Source organism: Prionailurus viverrinus, chromosome D1, assembly GCF_022837055.1.
Source record: "Prionailurus viverrinus isolate Anna chromosome D1, UM_Priviv_1.0, whole genome shotgun sequence".
Classification (NCBI taxonomy): Eukaryota; Metazoa; Chordata; class Mammalia; order Carnivora; family Felidae; genus Prionailurus; species Prionailurus viverrinus.
The window spans coordinates 66,079,951-66,102,115 of NC_062570.1; the positions used below are offsets into that span (position 1 = coordinate 66,079,951).

General features: G+C 38.6%; 1 protein-coding gene across 5 annotated transcripts in view; it reads right to left on the reverse strand.

Annotated features, from left to right (window-relative positions):
* DENND5A (DENN domain containing 5A) overlaps positions 1-22,165 on the reverse strand; it is a 117,066-nt gene that overhangs the window by 30,130 nt on the left and 64,771 nt on the right. For 4 of the 5 annotated variants that reach the window (XR_007156170.1, XM_047877271.1, XM_047877273.1 and 1 more), the window contains exons 7-10: positions 15,486-15,701; positions 14,863-15,097; positions 14,300-14,449; positions 211-361 (exon numbers count right to left, since the gene is read on the reverse strand). Coding sequence is in view for 4 of the 5 variants with exons in the window: in XM_047877271.1 (XP_047733227.1) it covers positions 211-361; positions 14,300-14,449; positions 14,863-15,097; positions 15,486-15,701 (752 nt within the window). In the remaining variant the exon portion in view is untranslated. The remainder of the gene's footprint in view (positions 1-210; positions 362-14,299; positions 14,450-14,862; positions 15,098-15,485; positions 15,702-22,165) is intronic. The other variant, XM_047877272.1, reaches the window with a different exon arrangement.

Genomic DNA, 22,165 nt, shown 5'->3' on the forward strand with positions numbered 1-22,165 from the left:
ATCCCAATTTGCAGAGTAGAGACAGGAGTGAATTATACTTTGTCACCTGTATTCTTGTTCAAACAAATGAACAACCTGGATGGTCTGGGTCATCTTCATATTTACTTTACAAAATTCCAGGCATCTTCCACAAGCTCAGGCCCTGATATGGGAGAACCTTCATCACTGTGGTTAGGGAGCTGGATAAGAGAATCCCTGGGGTTGACTCACTTGTTGCTGGCTGGCCCAGTGGAAAGCACATCAGACTGCAACTTAGGGAAAAAGCCTGGCTCATATTTCCCTTGTCCAATCTTCATGTCAAGTAAATGGGGGTGAATCGCAGTATGATCAATTTTTGCCAGACGCAGTTCAATTGCTTTCTCTGAATGAGAACAACAAAAAATAAGTCAAACATTTTCTAAAATATACCATATTCTGAACCATAAGTTTCAATACATTTAAGATAATTTGAATCATACAATTATGTCCTCTAACCACAATTATCAATAATAGCATCTTGAAACTAAATAGCATGCTTCTATATAACTCATGGGTTAAAAAAGAAACCAAAAGAGAAATAAAGTTTGAAACTGAAGAAATACGAAAACACAACATATCAGAATATGTAATTAAAATATTACTTGAGAGGAGATTTACAGCAATAAATGTCTATTTTAGAAAAGAAAGTTCTCAAAACTACTGACCTCAGCTTCCACCTTAAGAAACCAGAAAAGGACATGGACATTAAATCCAGAGTAAATACAAGAAAGGAAACAATAAAGGCCAGAGTAAAGTCAATGAAAGAGAGAGAAAATTAATAAATCCAAACAATGGTTCTTTTAGAAGATCAGTAAAACTAATGTAAAATGTTGGACTAATTAGCATAAAAAGAAAAAGACACAAATTAACAGTGTCAGGAATGAGAGAGGTAACATTGTTACAGATTCTATAGATATTAACAACAGAATATTACAAATAATTTAATGTCAACAAATTTAACAATAGGTTAAATGGAGAAATTCCTAGAAAAACACAAACCACAAAAGCTCACTCAAGAAGAAATAGATAATCTGAATAGCCCTATACATGTTTTAAAAATTGAATTTGCTGCTGCTCGGGATTCTCTCTCTTCCTCTCTCTGCCCCTCCTTCTGTATCTCTCTCTCTCAAAATAAATAAATAAACATTTCTTAAAAATCTTGTGGCAACTGGGTGGCTCAATCAGTTGAGCATCCAACTCCTGATTTCAGCTCAGGTCTGATCTCACATTTTGTGAGATTGAGCCCCACACTGGGCTCTGTACTGACAGTATGGAGCCTGCTTGGGATTCTCTTTCTCCCTCTTTCTGCCCCTCCCCTGCTTGTGCTCTCTCTCCCTGAATGAATAAACAATAAATAAATAAATAAATAAATAAATAAACAAACAAACACAAACAAACAAACAAACAGCTTTATAAAGCCTTCCCACAAAAAAACTCTGGGTCCACATGACTTCAGTGATGAATTCTACCAAATCTCTAAAGAAGAAATAATCCAAGAAACTGAAGAGAAGAAAAATAATAGTTCCCAACTTATTCTTGGAAGCCAGCATTATCCTGATACAAAATCAGACCAAGACATGTACCAATAGCCCTCATGAACACAGATGCAAAAATTCTATAAACAAATTTTTGGTAAATCTAATCCAATAATATACAAAAAGGATAATATGTCATGACCAAATACAGTTTCTCTCAGGAATGTAAGCTGATTTACATATTCAAAAATCAATGCATATCACTCACCAAATTAAAAAACCAATTCTAATAACCATATAATTACCTCAATAGGTGCACAAAAAGCATCTGACAACATACAACATCCACTTCTGATAAAAACTCTCAGCAAACTAATAACAGAAGCAAACACCAACCAATAAAAGATATCCCTTGAAAAACTTACAGCTAACATCATACTTAACGGCAAATACTTTCCCCCCAAATCAAGAATAGACAACACTGCCCATTATCACCATATCTGTCTCACACTATAGTAAAGGTTCTAGCCAGTGCAATAAGACAAGATAAACAAATAAAAGGCATCTGGATTGGAAAGGAAAAAGTAAAACTATCATTATTTGCAGGCAATATTATCTATGTATAAAATTGGCTAGATGTACAGAAAGCAATTAGAAAAAAGTATGGTATGGTTGCAAGGCACACATCAACATACAAAACTCTATTGTATTTCTATATATTTGCAATGAACAATGAGAAATTAAAATTTTACAATACCATTTAAAATAACATCTCAAAAAATGATACACTTAAAAGATAAATCTGACAAAAGATATGCAAAACTTGCACACCGAAAACTATATAACACTCTTGAAAGAAACTAAAGGTCTAAATAAATGGAGAGGTATGCTGTGTTCACGGAACATAAGACTCAGTAATGTTAAGGCATCAATTCTCCCTAAATTGGTCTACAGATTCAAGGCAATTTCAATAGAAAGAAAGAAAAAGAAAGAAAGAAAGAAAGAAAGAAAGAAAGAAAGAAAGAAAGAAAGAGAGAAAGAGAGAAAGAAAGAAAGGAGAGAATGAATTTGGATCCTTAGCTTACACTATCTAAAAAAATTAACTTGAAGTAGATTATAGGGGTGGCTTGGGTGAACCAGTTGGTTAAGTGTTCAACTCTTGATTTTGGCTTGGGTCATGATCTCCCAGTTCATGTGATCAAGCCCCACACTGGGCTCCATGTTGAGAGCTTGGAGCCTGCTTGGGATCATCTCTCGATCTCGGTCTCTGCCCAACCCCTGCTCATGCTCTCTCTCTCAAAATAAATAAACTTAAAACAAAACAAGAAATGGATCATAGACTTAAATATAAAGCCTGAAAATATAAAACTTCTAGAAAGAAATACAGAGGGGGAAAAAAATCTGTGGGGCACCTGGGTAGCTCAGTCAGTTAAGCATCCGACTCTTGGTTTCCACTCAGATCATGATCTCACAGTTTGTGAGATGGAGCCCCGCCCTGGGCTCTGCACTGAGGTCATGAAGCCTGCTTGGGATTCTCTCTCCCTCCCTCTTTGACTCTCCCATATGCACATGCGAACATGCACAATCTCTGTCTCTCTCTCAAAATAAACACTAAAAAAAAAAAAAAAAAATCTGTGACCTTGGATAGGCAAAAATTTCTTACATATAATAGCAAAAGTATAATCCTTTTTTAAAATGTTTGTTTGAGAGTGACAGAGAGTATGTGAGTAGGGAAGGTCAAAGAGAGAGGAAAGAAAGAATCCCAAGCAGGCAACACATTGTCAGTGCAGAGCCCAATGTGAGCCTCGATCTCATGAATCATGAGATTATGACCTGAGCTAAAATCAACAGTTGGATACTTAACCAACTGAGCCACCCAGGGACCCCATTCTTTTTTTTAAGATTTCTCTTAAAGTTTATTTATTTATTTTGAGAGAGACAGAAAGAGTCCGAGTCAGGAAGGGGCAGAGAGAGAGGCAGAATCCCAAGCAGGTTCCATGTAGTCAGTGCACAGTGCCCAACTTAGGGCTTGAACTCATGGAACTATGAGATCATGACCTAAGCCAAAATCAAGAGTCAGAGGCTTAACTGAATGAGCCACCAAGGTGCCCCTAAGATTTTATTTTTAAGTATTCTCTACACACAAGGTGGGGCTTGAACTCATAACCCTGAGATCAAGAGTTACATGCTCTATCAACTGAGCCAACCAGGCGTCTCATTTATTTTTTTAAAGATTTGATCCATTTTTTCTTAAAACGGTAAATCAGGCCTCATCAACATTTTAAAAGCACTGTTTTTCTTAAACACTGCTTTTCAGAAAACAGTTAAGAGAATGAAAAGACAAGCCACAGAGTAGGGGAAATATTTGCAAATTATGTATCTGATAAGGTACTTGTATGAAGAATGTATAAAAAACTTGGAAAATTCAACAATAAGAAAACAACCTCCAAAAAGGGGAGAAATATTTAAATAAGCATTTCACCAGAAAAGATGAATGAATGACTGAATGAATGCCAAATAAGCAGACCAAGAAATGTTCAACATCATTAATCATCAGGAAGACCCAAATCAACACATTCTAATAGGTTTGTAGTGATATCTCATTGTCACACCACAATGAGATATCACTACAAACCTATTAGAAGGGTTAAAATTGAAAAGACTGACCATAAAAAAAATGTTAGCAACAATGTAGAGGAACTATAATTCTTATGCACTGCTAGCAGGAATATAAAATGTGCTGTGAAAGACAATTTGTCAGTTTCTTTAAAAAAGTCAACATACAGGGGCACCTGGGTGACTCGGTTGAGCGTCTGACTTCAGCTCAGGTCATGATCTCACTGTTGGTGAGTTTGAGCCCCATGTCGGGCTCTGTGCTGACAGCTGCCCCTCCCCCACTGGCACCCTGTCATACATGATCTAGTCACTCCACTCCTAGGTATTTATTCAAGGGAAAAGAAAACATGTAAAAAAAAAAACAACAAAAAAACAAAAAAACAAAAAAAACTGTTCATAGCCCAAACGTCCACCAACAGGAAAAGAAATAAATTGCAGTAATATCCATATAATGGAATACTACTCAGCAATAAACAATATAAATGAACTTCAAAGTAATTATGCTGAGTAAAAGAAGCAAGACAAAAAAGAAAAGAAAGAAAGAAAACAATGTATGATTCCATTTATATAAAATTCCAGGGGCTCCTGGGTGGCTCAGTCAGTTAAGTGTCCGACTCTTGATTTTGGCTCAGGTCATGATCTCAGGGTTGTGTAGTATTTCAGGGTTGTAAGACCAAGCCCTATATCAGGCTAAGTGATGGGCGTGGAGCCTGGTTAAGATTCTATCTCTCCCTATCTCTCACTGCCCCTCCCCATTTCTCTCTCAAAAAAAAAAAAAAAAAAAAAAGTGCCAGGTGCTACTCTAGGCCCTGCAGATATAGTGGTGAATCAAAGGAATGTCTTTATCTATAAAATTAGTGGGTGAGTAGAATTGATTGCCATCAAGATCCCCCTATTTTAGTTATTTATTTAATTTAAATCTGACCTAGTTAACATATAGTATAATAATGACTTCAGGAATAGAATTTAGTGATTGATCACTTACATGTAACACCCAGTGCTATCCCAACAAGTGTCCACCTTAATGCCCCTTGCCCATTTAGCCCATCCCCCCACACAACACCCCTCCAGCAACCTTCAGTTTGTTCTCCATATGTAAGAATCTCTTATGGTTTATCTCCCTCTCTGTTTTTATATTATTTTTACTTCCTTTCCCTTATATTCATCTGTTTTATATCTCATATGTGGAATTTATATTATATGATATATGTATGTCATATGATATTTGTCTTTCTCTAATTTCTCTTAGATTAATACTTTCTAGTTCTATCCACATTGTTGCAAATGGCAAGATTTCATTCTTTTTGATCGCCAATATTCCATTATATATATATATACACACACACACACATACATACCACATCTTCTTTATCCATTCATCAGTCAACGGACATGTGGGCTTTTTCCATACTTTGGCTACTGTCAATAACACTGTTATAAACACTGGGGTGCATGGGCCCCTTCAAAAGAGCACTCTTGTATCCTCTGGATAAATACCTAGTAGTAAAATTGCTGGGTTGTAGGGTAGTTCTATTTTTAATTTTTTGAGGAACCTCCATACTGTTTTCCAGAGTGGCTGCTGCACCAGTTTGCATTCCCACCAGCACTGCAGAAGGGTTCCCCTTTCTCCACATCCTTGCCAACATCTGCCATTGCCTGAGTTGTTAATGTTAGCCATTCTGACAAGTATGGTATCCCATTGTAGTTTTGATATGTATTTCCCTGATGATCAGTGATGTTGAGCATTTTTTCATGTGTCTGTTAGCCATCTGGATATCCTCTTTGGAGAAGTGTCTATTCATGTCTTTTGCTCACTTCTTCACTGGGTCATTTGTTTTTTGGGTGCTGAGTTTGAGAAGTTCTTTATAGATCTTGGATACTAACCCTTTACCCTATGTCATTTGCAAATATCTTCTCCTATTCCATCCGTTGCCTTTTAGTTTTGCTGATTGTTTCCTTTGCTGTACAGAAGCTTTTTATCTTGATGAGGTCCCAATAGTTCATTTTTGCTTTTGTTTCCCTTACCTCCAGAGACATGTCAAGTAAGAAGTTGCCGAGGCTAAGGTCAAAGAGGGTGTTTCCTGTCTTCTCCCCTAGGATTTTAATGGCTTCCTGTCTTACATTTAGATCTTTCATCCATTTTGAGTTTATTTTTGTGTATGGTGTAAGAAAGTGGTCCAGGTCCATTCTTCTGCATGTTGCTCCAGTTTTCCCAACCATAATTTTTTCCATTGGATATTTTTTCCCGCTTTGTCAAAAATTAGCTGACCATGTAGTTATGGGATCATTTCTGGGTTCTCTATTCTGTTCCACTGATCGATGTGTCTGTTTTTGTGCCAGCAGCATACTGTCTTGATGATTACAGCTTTGTAATACAGCTTGAAGTCCAGAATTATGATGCCTCCAGCTTTGGTTTTCTTTTTCAGGACTGCTTTGGTTATTCGGGGTCTTTTCTGGTTCCATACAAATTTAGCATTCTTTGTTCTATCTCTGTGAAGAATGCTGGTATTCTGTGAAGAATGCTGGTATTATTTTGATAGAAATTGCATTGAATATGTAGATTGCTTTGGGTAGATTGACATTTTTACAATATTTGTTCTTCCTATTCAGGAGCATGGAATGTTTCTCCTTTTTTGTGTGTGTCTTCTTCAATTTCTTTCATAAGCTTTCTATAGTTTTCAGTGCATAGATTTTTCACCTTTTTGGTTAAGTTTATTCTATGTATTTTATGGGTTTTGAAGCAATTGTAAATGGGCTTGATTCCTTGATTTCTCTTTCTGCTGCTTCATTACTGGTGTATAGAAATGCAACCAATTTCTGTACAGATTTTATTATCCTACAACGTTGCTGAATTCATAGATCAGTTCTAGAAGCTTTTTGGTGGAATCTTTTGGGTTTTCCATATAGAGTATCATGTCATCTGCAAAGAGTGAAAGTTTGACTTCCTCCCTGCCAATTTGGATGCCTTTCATTTCTTTGTGTTTTCTGATTGCCGAAGCTAGGACTTCCAATACTATGTTGAGTAACAGTGGAGAGAGTGGACACCCCTGTCATGTTCCTGACCTTAGGGGGAAAGCTCTCAGTTTTTCTCCAACAAGAATGATATTAATGGTGGGTCTTTTGTATATGGCTTTTATGATCATGAGTTATGATCCTTCTATCCCTACTTTCTTGAGGGTTTTTATCAAGAAAGGATGCTGTATTTTGTCAAATGCTTTCTCTCCATGTACTAAGAGGATCACGTGGTTCTTATCCTTTCTTTTATTAATGTGATGTATCACTCACATTGATTGATTTGCAAATACTGAACCAGCCCTACATCCCAAGAATAAACCCCACTGATTGCAGTGAACAATTCTTTTAATGCATTGTTGGATCTAATTTGCTAGTATCTGGTTGAGAATTTTTGCATCCATGTTCATCAGGAAATTGGCTCTGTAGTTCTCCTTTTTAGTGGGGTTTTTGTCTGATCTTAGAATAAAGGTAATGTTGACCTCGTAGAATGAGTATGGAAGCTTTCCTTCCATTTTTATTTTTTGGAACAGCTTCAAAAGAATAGGTGTTAACTCTTCTTTAAATGTTTGGTAAAATTCCCCTGGAAAACCTTCCAGCCCTGACTTTTGTTTGTTTGGAGATTTTTAATTACTGATTCAATTTCTTTACTGGTTATGGGTCTGTTCAAAATTTCTATTTCCTCCTGTTTCAGTTTTGGTAGTTTATGTTTCTAGGAATTCGTCCATTTCTTCCAGATTGCCCAATTTATTGGCATATAATTCCTCATTAATATTCTCTCATTATTGTTTGTGTTTCTGTGGTGTTGGTTATATCTCTCCTCTTTCGTTTGTAATTTTACTTATTTGGGTCCTTTCCTTTTTCTTTTTGACCAATCTGGATAGGGGTTTATCAATTGTTAATTCTTTCCAAGAATTAACAAGCTGCTGGTTTCATTGATGTGTTCTACCAGGGTTTTATTTTTTTAATTTCAATATCATTGATTTCTGCTCCAATCTTTATTTCCCTTCTTCTGGTTGTAGGCTTTATTTGCTGTTCTTTTTCTACCTCTTTTAGGTTTAAGGTTAGGTTGTGTATTTGAGACCTTTCTTCCCTCTTTAGGAAGGCCTGGATTGCTATATGCTTCCCTCTTATGACTGTCTTTGCTGCATCCCAGAGGTTTTGGGCTGTCATGTTTTCATTTTCATTGGTTTCCATGTACTTTTTAATTTCCTCTTTAATTTCTTGGTTAACCATTCATTTTTTATAAGGATGTTCTTTAATCTCCAAGTATTCAGGGTCTTTCCAAATTTTTTCCTGTGGTTGATTTTGAGTTTCATAGTGTTGTGGTCTGAAAATATGCAATGTATGATCTCTATTTTTTTGTACTTGTTGAGGGCTGATTTGTGTCCCAGTACGTGATCTATTCTGGAGAATGTTCCAAGTGCACTCAAAAAGAATGTGTATTCTGTTGCTTTAGGATGAAATGTTCTGAAAGTGTCTTAAGTCCATCCGGTCCAGTATGTCATTCAAACCCATCATTTCCTTGTTGATTTTCTGCTTAGATTATCTGTCCATTACTTTAAGTTGGGTGTTGAAGTCCTTACTATTATGGTATTATTATCAATGAGTTTCTTTATGTTTGTGATTAACTGACTTACATATTTGGGTGCTTCCACTTTGGGGGCATAAATGTTTACAATTGTTAAGCCTTCTTGATGGACAGACCCCTTAATTTTAATGCTCTTCTTCATCCCTTGTCACAGGCTTTATTTTAAAATCTAGCTTGTCTTGGGGCGCCTGAGTGGCTCAGTCGGTTAAGCGTCCAACTTTGGCTCAGGTCATGATCTCATGGTTTGTGAATTCAAGCCCTGCATCCGGCTCTGGGCTGACAGCTCAGAGCCTGAAGCCCACTTCAGATTCTGTGTCTCCCTCTGTCCGCCCCTCTGCTGTTTGCACTCTGTCTCTCACATTATCTCAAAAATAAATAAACATTAAAAAACATATTTTTAATAAAAAATAAAAAAATAAAATCTAGCTTGTCTGAATAAGTATGGCTACTCTGCCTTTCTTTTGGTGACCATTAGCATGATAGATGGTTCTACATCCCCTTACCTTTTTAAAAAAAATTTTTAATGTTTATTTATTTTTAAGAGAGAGAGAGAGCATGAATGCACAAGGGGCAGAGAGAGAGAGAGGAAGACCCCAAATCTGAAGCAGGCTCCAGGCTCCAAGCTGTCAGCACAGAGCCCAATGCGAGGCTCGAACTCAGGAATCATGAGATCATGACCTGAGCTGAAGTCGGACGCTTAACCGACTGAGCCACCCAGGCACCCTGTATCCCCTTACTTTTGATCTGCAGGTGCCTTTAAGTCTAAAATGGGTCTCTTGTAAGCAGCATATAGATGGGTTTGGTTTTCTTATCCATTCTGATACCCTATGTCTTTTGACATTTGACATAGGGTACATTGACATTTAGAGTGAGTACTGAAAGATACAAATTTAGTGCCATTGTGTTGCCTGTAGAGTTGAAGTTTCTGGTGATGTTCTCTGGTCCTTCTAGTCTTTGTTGCTTTTTGGTCTTTTTGGGGTTTTTTGTCTTTTCTCCACTCAGAGAGTCCCCCTTAAAATTCCTTGCAGGGCTGGTTTAATCATCATGAACTCCTTTAGTTTTTGTTTGTCTGGGAAACTCTTTATCGCTCTATTTTGTTTTTTGGGTTTTTTTTAATTTTTTTTTAAATGTTTATTTATTTTTTAGAGACAGAGACAGAGTGCAAGCCAGGGAGGAGCAGAGAGAGGAAGACACACAATCCGAAACAGGTTCCAGGCTCTGAGCTGTCAGCACAGAGCCCAACACAAGGCTCAAACCCACAGACTGGGAGATCATGACCTGAGCCAAAGTCATACACTCAACTGACTGAGCCACCCAGGCGCCCTTTTATCGCTCTATTTTGAATGACAGCATTGCTGGATAAAGAATTCTTGGCTGTATATTTTTCCAATTCCGCACGTTGAATATATCTTGCCACTCATTTCTGGCCTGCCAAGGTTCTGTGGATAGGTCTGCTGCGAACCTGATCTGTCTTCCCTTATAAGTTAAGGACTTTTGTTTTCCCTTGCTGCTTTCTTAAATTCTTTCCTTGTCTGTGTATTTTGTGAATTTGACTATATGCCTTGCTGATGGCAGGTTTTTGCTGAATCTAATGGGAGTTATCTGTGCTTCTTGGATTTTGACGTCTGTGTCCTTCCCCAGATTAAGAACGTTTTCCACTATAATTTGCTCACATAACCTTCTGACCCTTTTTTTCTCTCTTCATCTTCTGGGACTCCTATGATTCAGATGTTATTCCTTTTTAATGTGTCACTGAGTTCTCTAAGTCTTGTATCATGCTCTTTTCCCTTTGTTTCCCTTTTTGTTTCATTATTCTCCATAATTTTGTCTTCTATATTGTTGATTTGCTACTCTGCTTTATCTATCCTTGGCATCATGGCATCCATTTGAGATTGCATCTCACTTATAGCATTTTTAATTTCGTCCTGATGATTTTATTTCTTTTATCTCTGCAGAAAGGGATTCTATGCTTTTTTTCAACCCCAAGTAGTATTCTTATTATCGTGGTTCTAAATTCTAGTTCAGATATATCTGTGTTGAGTAAGCCCCTGGCTGTTATTTCTTCCTGTTCTTTCTTTAGGGGTGAATTCCTTCATTTTATAATTTTAGAGGAAGAAAAAAAATTAACAAAATTAAAATTAAAAAATTAAAAACAAAACAAAAAAATCAAATAAAGGAAGCTAGATCCTAGGTGTATTTTGGGCTGCTTGTTGAAGGAAGCTTGACAGAATAGAGAAAAAAGGGAAAGAAACAAAAAAGGTAACAAAAAATTTCAAAAGTAAATATATATATATATAATGAAATAGATTAAATGAAATAGAATTTTAAAAATTTAATTTAAAATGTAGTAAAAATTTTTAAATTTTAATTCTCAAAAAAGAAAATATTTTTTTCTTTTTCTAAGAAAAAAAAGAAAAATTGAAACAAAGACAGAAGCAAAGAAAAAAACAGCACAAATAAATGAACCAGCAAACATAATGAAACCCGAATGAAGTTATATCCAGTTTCCTCTAAAACTCAAACTATGAAGCACTCTATAGTCCATACACTAAGCAGGCAGAGAGATTTGTGCTGGTCTTCTAGGGGATGTGCTTAGAGGGTGCAGTTGGGCAGGACGTGGTGTAATGGCTCCATTCTCCAGTAGATAGCACTGCTTAGTTTACTGGGATTGATCAGTGTGGCGCACATGCACTTGCATGCACCTGAGAGATGAAAATGGCTTCACCCACCTCCCTAGTCTCTGGCACAGGAACTCTGCACTCTCACCAACCTATGATCAAGCACCCTTCCTTTTTCTCAGGCCTCTGTCCACTCCCCACCTTTACCCTGTCCATGTCCAAGCCATCAGCCTGCTAGGCAGCACCTCCCTCCAGGGTTTTACCTCAGATGGGGATGCATTTCAAACCCCTCATTTCAGAGACCCCTACAACTTGGGGAGGGTCTCACTGAGCAATGGCTGGGTGCCGGCTTGCCCCAGAGAATGTTTGTGCAATCACACAGCAGCAAGGTTCAGAGATTATGGCAAATCACAACAAACAGCTGGCACCAGGTTTCACCACACGCTGGTGTCTTTGTCCCAATACCAGCAAATGTGACTGCTCTCCAGGGTCCACTGGGACCTTTGCCTGTGTGGAGGCTGTATGGAGTGAAAGCCAAATGCTCTACATATATGGGAACCGCTTCTTCCGCTGTGGCAAATGGACCCTTCGGACCCCACTGCCTGCTCCTGGGGATTCGCCTACTTACTCACCAGAACACTGCCAGGCACTGAGCTCCAGAATTTCAGACTGTGTACTCCACTGTTTATAGAATCCTAATGGTATTGAAACCCTCTCCTTTCTCCCTGTCAATGGTTCTGGGGAACAGATTTCTTGTTCAGTCCCCTGCAAGTGCTTTCACTCTTTCTCTCTCTTCCTCTCCAACTACTTTCAGGGGAGTGCTTTTCTTGCATGATCCCAAATTGTCGCACTCTCCCCATTGCTCTTTCTCTGCCCTCTCTCCGCAAAAACAGCTTCTTACCTTCCACAGCTTTTCTCTCCCCCAGTTCACCTCTCCGCACTGGGAACTTGCTGAGTTCTGTGGCTCAAGTTATGCAGATTGTTGTGTTAATCCTCAGATCAATTTCCTAGATGTGCAAAATGGTTTGGTGCAATCTAGCTGTGTTTTAGGGACAAGAAAACCTGAGTCTGCATGCTGCTCTGCCATCTTCCCATTTCTTCCCCTTTTAAAAATATTTATTTATTTTTGGGAGAGCACAAGCAGGGGAGGGGCAAAGAGAGGGGGACAGATGATTCAAAGCAGGCTCCATGCTGACAGGCTGACAGCAGCAAGTCTGATGTGGGACTTGAACTCACGAACTGTGAGATCATGACCTGAGCCAAAGTCAGATGCTCAACCGAGTCACCCAGGTGCCCCAAGATCCCTTTTAAATGTAGCATTTTAAAGGATCTCCAAAAGTATCCCCTTATTTATGTGTTTACCATTTTCCAATAAGCCTGCTTCAAGATGCTAAAGTGTAAGATGGAATGAGGTGACTGAACTAGTTCTCCAGGCTAGAGATCTGAGGCCAGTGGCAAGAACCCTGCTCTAGAATGTTTAGAGTATAGGGGCACCTGGGTGGCTCAGTCAGTTAAGCATCTGACTTCAGCTCAGGTCAGGGTCTCATGGTCCATGAGTTCAAGCCCTGTGTTGGGCTCTGTGTTGACAGCTCAGAGCCTGGAACCTGCTTCAAATTCTGTGTCTCCCTCTCTCCGCCTCTCACCTGCTCACGCCTATCTCTCTCTCTCTCTCTCTCTCTCTCTCAAAAGTAAATAAACATTAAAAAAAAGTTTAGACTATTTGGAGTACATAGAGTTGCCTAAGGGTCTGTGACACCAATTTTGCTGAAATTAATCATATGAATGAGGGTTAGTTGACCCTCCTTCCATATTCCATGAGAACAGACACAAGTCCTGGTCACAACTGAGACCAGAGTAATTCAAATCAGCATGCTTCAGTGTTTGGTGTTCAACAAATGGATTAGAGATGGGCTGAGAACTGACTGCCTAGACACTTGTGACAGATGGGCAAGGCCTCAAGTGACTAGAGCTGCTAGCTCCATAGCCTCTAGCTATAAGCAAACTTCTCCCTTTATTCCAGTGAATCATATACAAATATTATCATTTTCAAAGGTAGCAAAATATGAAAAGATCAGGAAGTCCTGATTTAAGCTGATGGCCTGGGAGATGTTTCTCTAAACGTTTCCACATTCTTGTAAAAATCTGTCAAGCTTCCCAGGACCAAAACCTTAGGCAGGGTTCAGGAATATGAAGCCTGATGTGTTCCAGAAAGCAAGAATGATTGTGTTAGAGTAGTCCACTTGCATAGGCAACATGTCCTCATTAGCCAAGAGGACTGTCATCTTAATGAAAGGCTTAGAACAAGAGCTACAAGGTAAAGACAGAAGGCTAGAGAATGTAAGGTTGATGAAGGCAGGACTTTGTCCAAATTGTCACCAGTTTTATCTTCAAAACCTAGAAAAATGCCAGGCACATTCATTCACTCAGTAAATATTTGCTGAGCACTTACCATATGTTGAACGTGTAATAGGTATTATGCAATTTGTTAAGTGAATGAACAAAATACACAAAAAGGCGACAACAAGGACACTCAACAACCCACAAAGAAGTGAACACATGACTTAATCTGATACCTCAGATGAGACTATTTTCTACCTAAACTGATCTAGACAGGGACTCTGAAAAGGTCTTTTCAATCATGCATGTAGCAAACAACTTTTAACATCTATATGTGCTAGCAGATTAGGGGAAAGAAAATGAGTAAATAGTCTCTGCTCTCAAACTGTTCCCATAATAGCTCAAATGAATAGAGATTATAGAGAAGAGGCAACAACAAAGCACCACAGGAGCACTGAGGAGGAATTCAGTCTGAGGTCATCAGAGAAGGCTCCACAGAGGAAGAGACATTTCAGCTAAGTTTTTGTGGCAAACACCAACTAGTGCCTAATCACAACTCATTCACTGCTTCTTTCTCGCTAATACAGCCCCGATATCATTCAGGGTAATATCACACCCAGTTCAATACTCACTTTCACAGCCTCCCTTGCACTTAAGGATGGTCATAGAACATGGTTGTAGCCTATGAGACAACAGAAGTTGTTGGGAATTTCTGGGAAAGCTTTTGTTTTCTGATACAAGAGGGAAAATACCGCTGGCATCAACCTTCCCCTCTTCTTGCCCTGAATGTAAACATAGAAAGCCTCTTGTAACCATGAGGCAACAAGTATGAATATAAAAGTCAATATGCTATGGATAACTGAGTAAAAAGTAGAATCTCAGCTCTTGATTACATTGTTGAGCAACTGAGCTAACACCAAAAACCACCAATTCTGCACTCCTTGCTAATTTGAGAAAAATAACCCCCATCTGTCTAACCCAAAGTTGATTAGATTCTCTATTACAGCAGGACCCATTCCTAACTGACACAGTGTTAAAGGAGACGTTTGCCAGGCAAAACAAAAGGAAAGAGTATTTCAGGCAATGGGAATAATTTATGTAAAGCAGAAAAAGGGAAAGAAGTTGGCATATTTAGAAACAGGGACACTTTAGTGACATAATCCAAGAGGAGAGTACAGCAACAAGAAGGCCTCACCTGCTTCATCCACAGTGGTACACTTCTGGTACATGGATGTACGAAGAGTAGGTGTCCGAACATTCAACAGCCTGATTTTGTCTACTCGAGAATCAAATACACGGAGTACAGGGTCTTTATCATCATCATCATGACACATGATTTTGTTGTCAATGAAAGAAGCAAACATCTGGGTCTCTAGGAATCTTGAGAGGAAGGGCAGATATGGCTCAGGCTGGTCTGACAGAAAAGATGCCTGATTGGACCAAAAGGAAACACACAGTCATTGAGAGCCTTGACCAGCAAAGGCAACACACCGAAGGGATCCGGTAGGTTAAAGTTTCTCTCAAGTTTCCTAGGTCTTTATGAAAAGCAAACAGCAAAATCTCTTCATTTTTTTTAACACTCATATAATTTCAGATATCCTGAAATTTTGACACACTACCCCAAACTTACTCAGGTAACCTACTGTGGCAACCAATCTTCCCAGAATCCTGATGTTCAACCTGCACGTGCACCTTAACCTAAGAGAGCTCTGTTTCCAGCATATATGTATAATGAAAGAAAAACTCATCTTCAGTTAAATCTTCAGGAGGGTCTGGCATATTCTCATTTCTCACCACCTCGCCAGCAGGATTACTCACTTTATCAAAGTTTTGCATCTGCTCCCTGTTGGTAAACCAGGACTCCTTATCCTGGCTGGGCTGAATAACAAACACCTCATAATCTGCAAACATCTGAGTGAAACGATTTGCAAAAACTTCCCGGATCTGAATGTTTAGCTGGTAAATCCTCAGTTCTTCTTCATCACATTGAACCTTCAGGTCCTTATTGCTGCTGGGGTCTTCACGTACTTCCAGCTACCAAAAATCAAACAACAGTTGAAAATATAAGCTTTTCCTTTATCCTCCCCAAAATGCAACTCATCCGTTCCACCCCCACCCCCCTTCCAGTGGTCACTTACTTCACAGCAAATGGAGAAAAGAAACAAAAGAGAAAAACATCAGAAGGAAAAAAAGAAAGAGATTCTGACATGCAGAAGAGAAAAATGAGGGTGTTCCACTTGCAGGTACCCAGGAACTTAATGAAAATAGAGATTAAGATTACAGGCAGAGAGAGATTCAACAATAGAAGAAAAGCTGCTACTTATCTCGAGGGTCAGAGAAAGGAGGGAATCTGGGAAGTCAATGAGAAAATGATAATGCAAACAACAGAGTAAGACTCTGGCTCTCCCTTCATCTCTTTGATTTTCTCCCCCACATCACTGTCCTTATCTTTCTCCCTAAGAATTTTTCCTTACTGTGTCCAACCTCTCTAAATATTTCCCTGCTCCTCTTTAGCCACAATTAAAAAAAAACAAAACAAAACAAAAAGTCTGCTCTACTACCTAAATAGAACAAGAAAATGAAATGTTTCACACTTCACTACAAAAAAAAAAAAAAAAAGCCAAAGTGATTACATTGTCCCATTTGCTTATACATAATTTATAAAAATAATTTAACAGTGAGAATGGAGGAGGGTGAAGAGATGAGTAAAAAAACTACAGAAAGCTGATAGTCTCATCAAAGTCAAGAAATGAAAAACTTCATCCCCAAAAGAGCATAGGACTAACATTCAAGAGTGATGAGGGAGCTAGGGGCAGGCTGAGAGCAAAATGTAGGCTAACAGCATTCCCCACCCCCCAGGTGGGACATGTTTATATAATACTTCTTGGACACTCCAAGCTACCCCAAAACAGGAAAGGACAAAAAACCCAAATGGTTAAACTGATAAGAGTCTCCACCAGTTTACCAGAAAAAGGCAATCCCATCATAGCCTAAAGTCTAAAAACTCCCAACTGTCTTAATGTTAATGCTTTGCTAGAGGGAAAAACAACCTTAGCTTGACAATAGTAGGCCTCCAGTACGTCTTTAGCATGTGAAAGTCTCTTTGGAAACTCCTATCTCCTCCCCTCCCCCCTCCATAAACCGGTCAACCCACCCCCACCCCCACCCCCCACCCCCACACACACACTTATAGTACAGCTCTTTCTGCTCACAGGTTCCGTCCCCGTGCTTTAATAAAATCACTTTTTTGTACCAAAGACATCTTCAAGAATTCTATCCTGGCTGATGGCTCTGGACCACCCCACCATTACCCCAAAATTTAATCATAAGGCACCCAGTGTGTGGGGTGATGAGTCTTTTCATCTGGACTCTGAGTTTTGGTGTAAATTTGGTGAGCCCTTTCTCTTTTCCTCCGTTACTCTCATGGTCTTTTGGAACACTTTCTTGTTGGCTGCAATCCTCTAGCCTGTGGCTACTCTATGGGGTAGCCTGCCTTCTGACTGTTAAGTTAGTACCCTGGCTGGAATGGTAATAAGACCCAGAAACTTGATGCCCTCTCTTTATTCCTGTCCTTATACAAAGTTGTCTCTCTTGGGCACAGGACAGCCACCTAAATCACCAAGATGGCTACCAATCTTAAGACTCCCATGTGAGGTTCCCTCCTCAAGGTCTCTGGTCAAGCAGCTTCTGGCCTTGAGATCTCCACTGGCCAAAACCAGTACCCAAATGAATTAAAACCCTACCATTTCCTAAGAAAGTTGGCTATAAAGACTGTGTGTTGGAACCTTACTAAGATCATAATGGATTTCTATCTGTGCTGCTTTCCATCAATGTCCTCTATCAACTACTACTTAAATTACAAAATTGGGGAATTCCCCCTTGTAAAACTTTTCCAGTGTTTTCCATGGGTTACAAAATGGTGGTTTCTTGGCCTTCTCAGCAAGGCAAACTTGGTCCAAACGCCAGGCACCCATCTGTAGCCTAGGATGCAATGTGCAAGCAGGGGGATGCTAGCATCCCTCCTTCAGGAGCCCTTAATCGACTGATTGGTGGTCATAGTGGTTTCGTTCAAGGGACACCTGGGGTTGCTTTGACACCAGGAACCTCTGACATATCCTGCGCATGGGATACCACCCAGGAGTCAGGGGGATTCTCAGGGGTAATGGACCTTCTTTCTACTTTCTCTCTACTTTTCTGTCTAGGAACAGGGGAGCTTCTCCTCAGTCCCCAAGGACTCTCTCTTGGGATGCCTTTTAACCCAATGGAAATAATTTGGTTTGCAAAATGTAGAAAAGAACTGATCTCCTATAACACTGCATGGCCTTAGTAAACAGGGCAAATGGATGGAGGTACCTTAGGTCCAGGCCTTCATGGCTCTACCCGGACCCAAGAGCCTCTTGCACAATGTGTTTGGTCAGTAACCAGGCCAGTAAACTCCCTCCTGATATACTGGATGATAATTGTCTAAACGGGCCTCCTCCTGATAGTACCCAGGTTGCTGGAGGAAACACAGGCCATCCCTGACAAAGGGGATGCTCTTTCTCTTTTTATTTTTAATTGTTTTAATGTTTATTTTTGAGAGAGAGACAGAGACAGAGACAGAGTACAAGCAGGGAGGGACAGAGAGAGAGTGAAACACAGAATCCAAGGCAGGTTCCAGGCTCCAAGCTGTCAGTACACAGCTCAACGCAAGGCTTGAACCCACGAACCGTGAGATCATGACCTGAGCCAAAGTCAGACGCTTAACTGACTAACCCACCCAGGCGCCCTGGGATGCTCTTTCTCTTAAGTGGACACATATGAAACAACTCAGCGTTTATTTAAACTAATTTAAGTGTGCTGGTTTAATTAAGATAGACATGTCTTCAGAGTTATCAGCATTAAATATGAAACTTGTATTCTACCAAGGTTTACTAAAGGTCAAATAAGCTCATGTTATCTCTGTTGCAATTTGTTAGCAAAAAGATGACTTAAAATGATGGTTAATTTTGTCTGTTTCAAAGTTTTCATGGGTAATTGTTAAGAGCTTTCAAAGTCTTTGGTAACCTGAAACTTTGAAGTTTTGCTTGCACAATAAACGAGATTAAATTCATTGGACATCTAGGTCTTTTCCAAATAGGATAGAGTGCGAAAACTTTGATTACTGAACATAGGTTTGTGCTTTTAACTCCTTATTGCAGAGAAACTAAGGCTATTTGGGTCTATTGGAAAACATGCTTTGTGCTTAACTGGTTCATGAATTTGCCCTCTAAAGAACTCTGGTGTAACGGTTTATGATTGGTTACTAAGTTTTCATTGGAGACTAAGGTTTCCAACAGTTAAAATTCTGCTAAATGTACTTAAGACTGATGGAAATAAGAAAAGCAACTCTATATGTAGGAAAGTAGGAGATAATATAAGAAATATATAAGGAATGGAAATATATTTTTTGTTGAAGGTAAAAGAAAATAATTTTGTCCTAAATGAGATTGGTTGGAGAGAAATGGCTTGGGACAAAATTTGAAGGCAAAGGAAAGCTGTAGAAGGTTCATGAAGGAAAATCTTGAAAAGGAATTTATGTGTAGTCAGGATGGACTAAGGTTGAGATTAATATAGTTTAAAAGTACACTGGAGGGCACCCTAGTGGCTCAATCAGTTGAGCATCCAACTTCAGCTCAGGTCATAGTCTCACAGTTCATGGGTTTGAGCCCCGAGTTGGGCTCAGTGTTGACAGCTCAGAGCCTGGAGCCTGCTTTGGATTCTGTCTCTCTCTCTCTCTCTCTCTCTCTCTCTCTCTCTGTCCCTTCCCCTACTCATGTTCTGTCTCTCTGTCAAAAATAAACATTAAAAAAAATAAATTTTTTTTAAAAATTTAAACAGTACACTGGTATAAGGTTGAAATTCTGTTTTCCTCTCTTTTCAAAAGACTAAGTTTTCTTAGATTGTTGATCTGCTCTCATTAAGAAAATGTAAACAAAGGTTACATTAGGTGATATTACGTTTCATCTTTATCAGGTCTTTGATTACTTAAAATTGCTCAATATTAAAGGAGCTAGGTTTTGCTAACAACTGTATAATACTACCTATTTGCCTTTAGGATTTCTTATTGCCAGCTTGGGTAAAGAAATAAGATTTGTAATGATCTGTAATCCTATTTAGGATGTGCTTTATAACTTTCTAAATTTTAACAAACTTCCCAGGATTTAAAGGGTAAATGAAGTCTTTTTGACCAATTAGGCCTTTTTATTTTATATGCTAAGTTACTTGGAAAAGCATTGTCAAATAATGGTTAACCTTAGGTTGTATTGCATGTGTAAATGCTATAACTGCTCAAATATACATGAAATTCCTAAAGTTTTAATGCTTTATCACTTGATATTCTGATTATTGAAATGTGTTACAGAAATAACCGAATTTCCTTGTCAACTCCATCATAATGAACTCTCATCAGACCTTTAACAATGTCCATTTCTGATATTTTGTCACTTATAATTGTTCTTATTCTCTCACAAAACTATTTCATCTTCAAGGAGATTCATAAAAGGGACTTTTAGGACAAATATTTGACATCTTTAAGATTAATACTAACATGGGTAAGAACTTCCAGAACTAAAAAACTGCATTCAAACTGAACAAGAATTAGGAACATGGGACTAAATAAACTAAAGAAGATTACAGTTTTTGTGACTCATTCGAAATATTGCTGGTTCTCTGTTTGCTCTTCCAGATTAAGTAAACTTCCTCTTGAGATATGTATAACATACAGAGATGTCATAAAGCATTCATTTGTAAACTGAAGCATTTATCTTTTCTCTCTACCTAAACCCTCTGAAATTCAAAAACTCTCAGTATTCTTTCTTTCATGGCAATTACAATTGTTTGCAAAAGTTCAATAGGAATCTGTTCATCTTGTAACAGGACACCACTGGAAATACTGGTTATTTTACCAAGGCTTTAACTAGAATGTCCTATTTGAATGACATGCATAGACTCAGATATGACCCTAAAGCTTTAAGGAACCAAGGTTGAACTTATGAAACAGAACAATAAAGCCCCTTGGAAATGTTGGCCTGTCACCTTGTTTACAGAGTTCCCAACAGTCTTACCACGTGAGTAAAGAATGTCACTTCCTGGCATGTGCAGGAACCTCAGGATATCTTGGGGACCTTGTGAAGAGGAATTCTCCCAAATCTACAGGTATTGCAGGCATGTCTGATGGCAAGTACTTCACTTGGCTTCTGGCCTAGAGAGGCAACTAAAAGTTCAATCTGGAGATTTCTTATAAAAAGGCTCCAGCAAAACAAACTTTAAAAGACCCTTATCATCAATTGCTATTCTTGCTGAGTTTATGTAAATAATTAGGCCAAGTTTGTTAAAACTAAACTTGTACTACAAACAAACTAAGTCTTGATTTGGCTGTTTCTGGAAATGAAGGTTTTTTGAGAGAAAAACGATGTTTCAATAACGCACCGTTATGGATGTTAAATTCTAGTTCTGATGGTCTTTAAATGTTTGTTGTTTGCCTAAACTAGACAACTTGAGGTAAAATTCAGAAAAACTGTCACAATAGCACAGGTATGGACAATCTCCTTGCTTGTCATTCTGTGAGAAAAAAGACCCCATGGACATATTATTTAAACAACTGGAAAATGGGATGGATTCCCTCAACAACTACATATAAAAAGACTTTTCTCACTGTAAACCTATCAATAGATAAAGACTATAGTATTTTACTAAATTATTCACTTGAGGCCAGGTTAATTCATAAATCTCTAAATATTGCAAAATATATCCTTTCCAAACCCGATCTGACAGTTACTAGAAACCCACCCCATATAAATCCAAAAGACCTGGTCTAGTTAAAGGATTAAAAGTCTAATACAGCAGGGGGCTTAACTCCAAAATGAAAAGGCCCCTATTGGGTCATATTATATACTCCCAATGCAGTAAAATTAGAGAGGCATTCTTCATAGGTTCCCATATCTAAATAAAATCTATACCCCCTTTACAGGGAATCAGTAAGGAAACTAATGTGCCTTCTTATTCCTGTGAACCTGTGGAAAAGCTCAAATTTCTCTTATGATGGTTGTACCTTTCTTTTGCATTCTCCTTTCCCCAATTTCTACTAACAATTCCTTCTTACAATGAGCCGTTCAAAAGGATCACCACAGACATGTGAGTTACAAACCAGAAAGACCAATTGGATTCCTGCTGCCTGTTCCCACTCCCATCTGAGGATGGTTCAAGTCTCACATCTAAAAATCTCACTGGCTGCACTGGCAGACACAGGGTTTGTAATGTGCTCTAACCATTAACCTGTATTTTTCTTGTTTCTATAAAAGTACATCTTATTAATTACCTAATTGCTTACTAAACAAGAGTCTATAGGATGGCTGTTTACCACCTACTACACAGTTAAAGCCTTAAGTGACTCTCAAAATAACATTATATTAAATACTAAAATAACTCAAATGCCTAAAACAGTTCTACAAAACAGAATGGCATTTAGATGTTTTAAT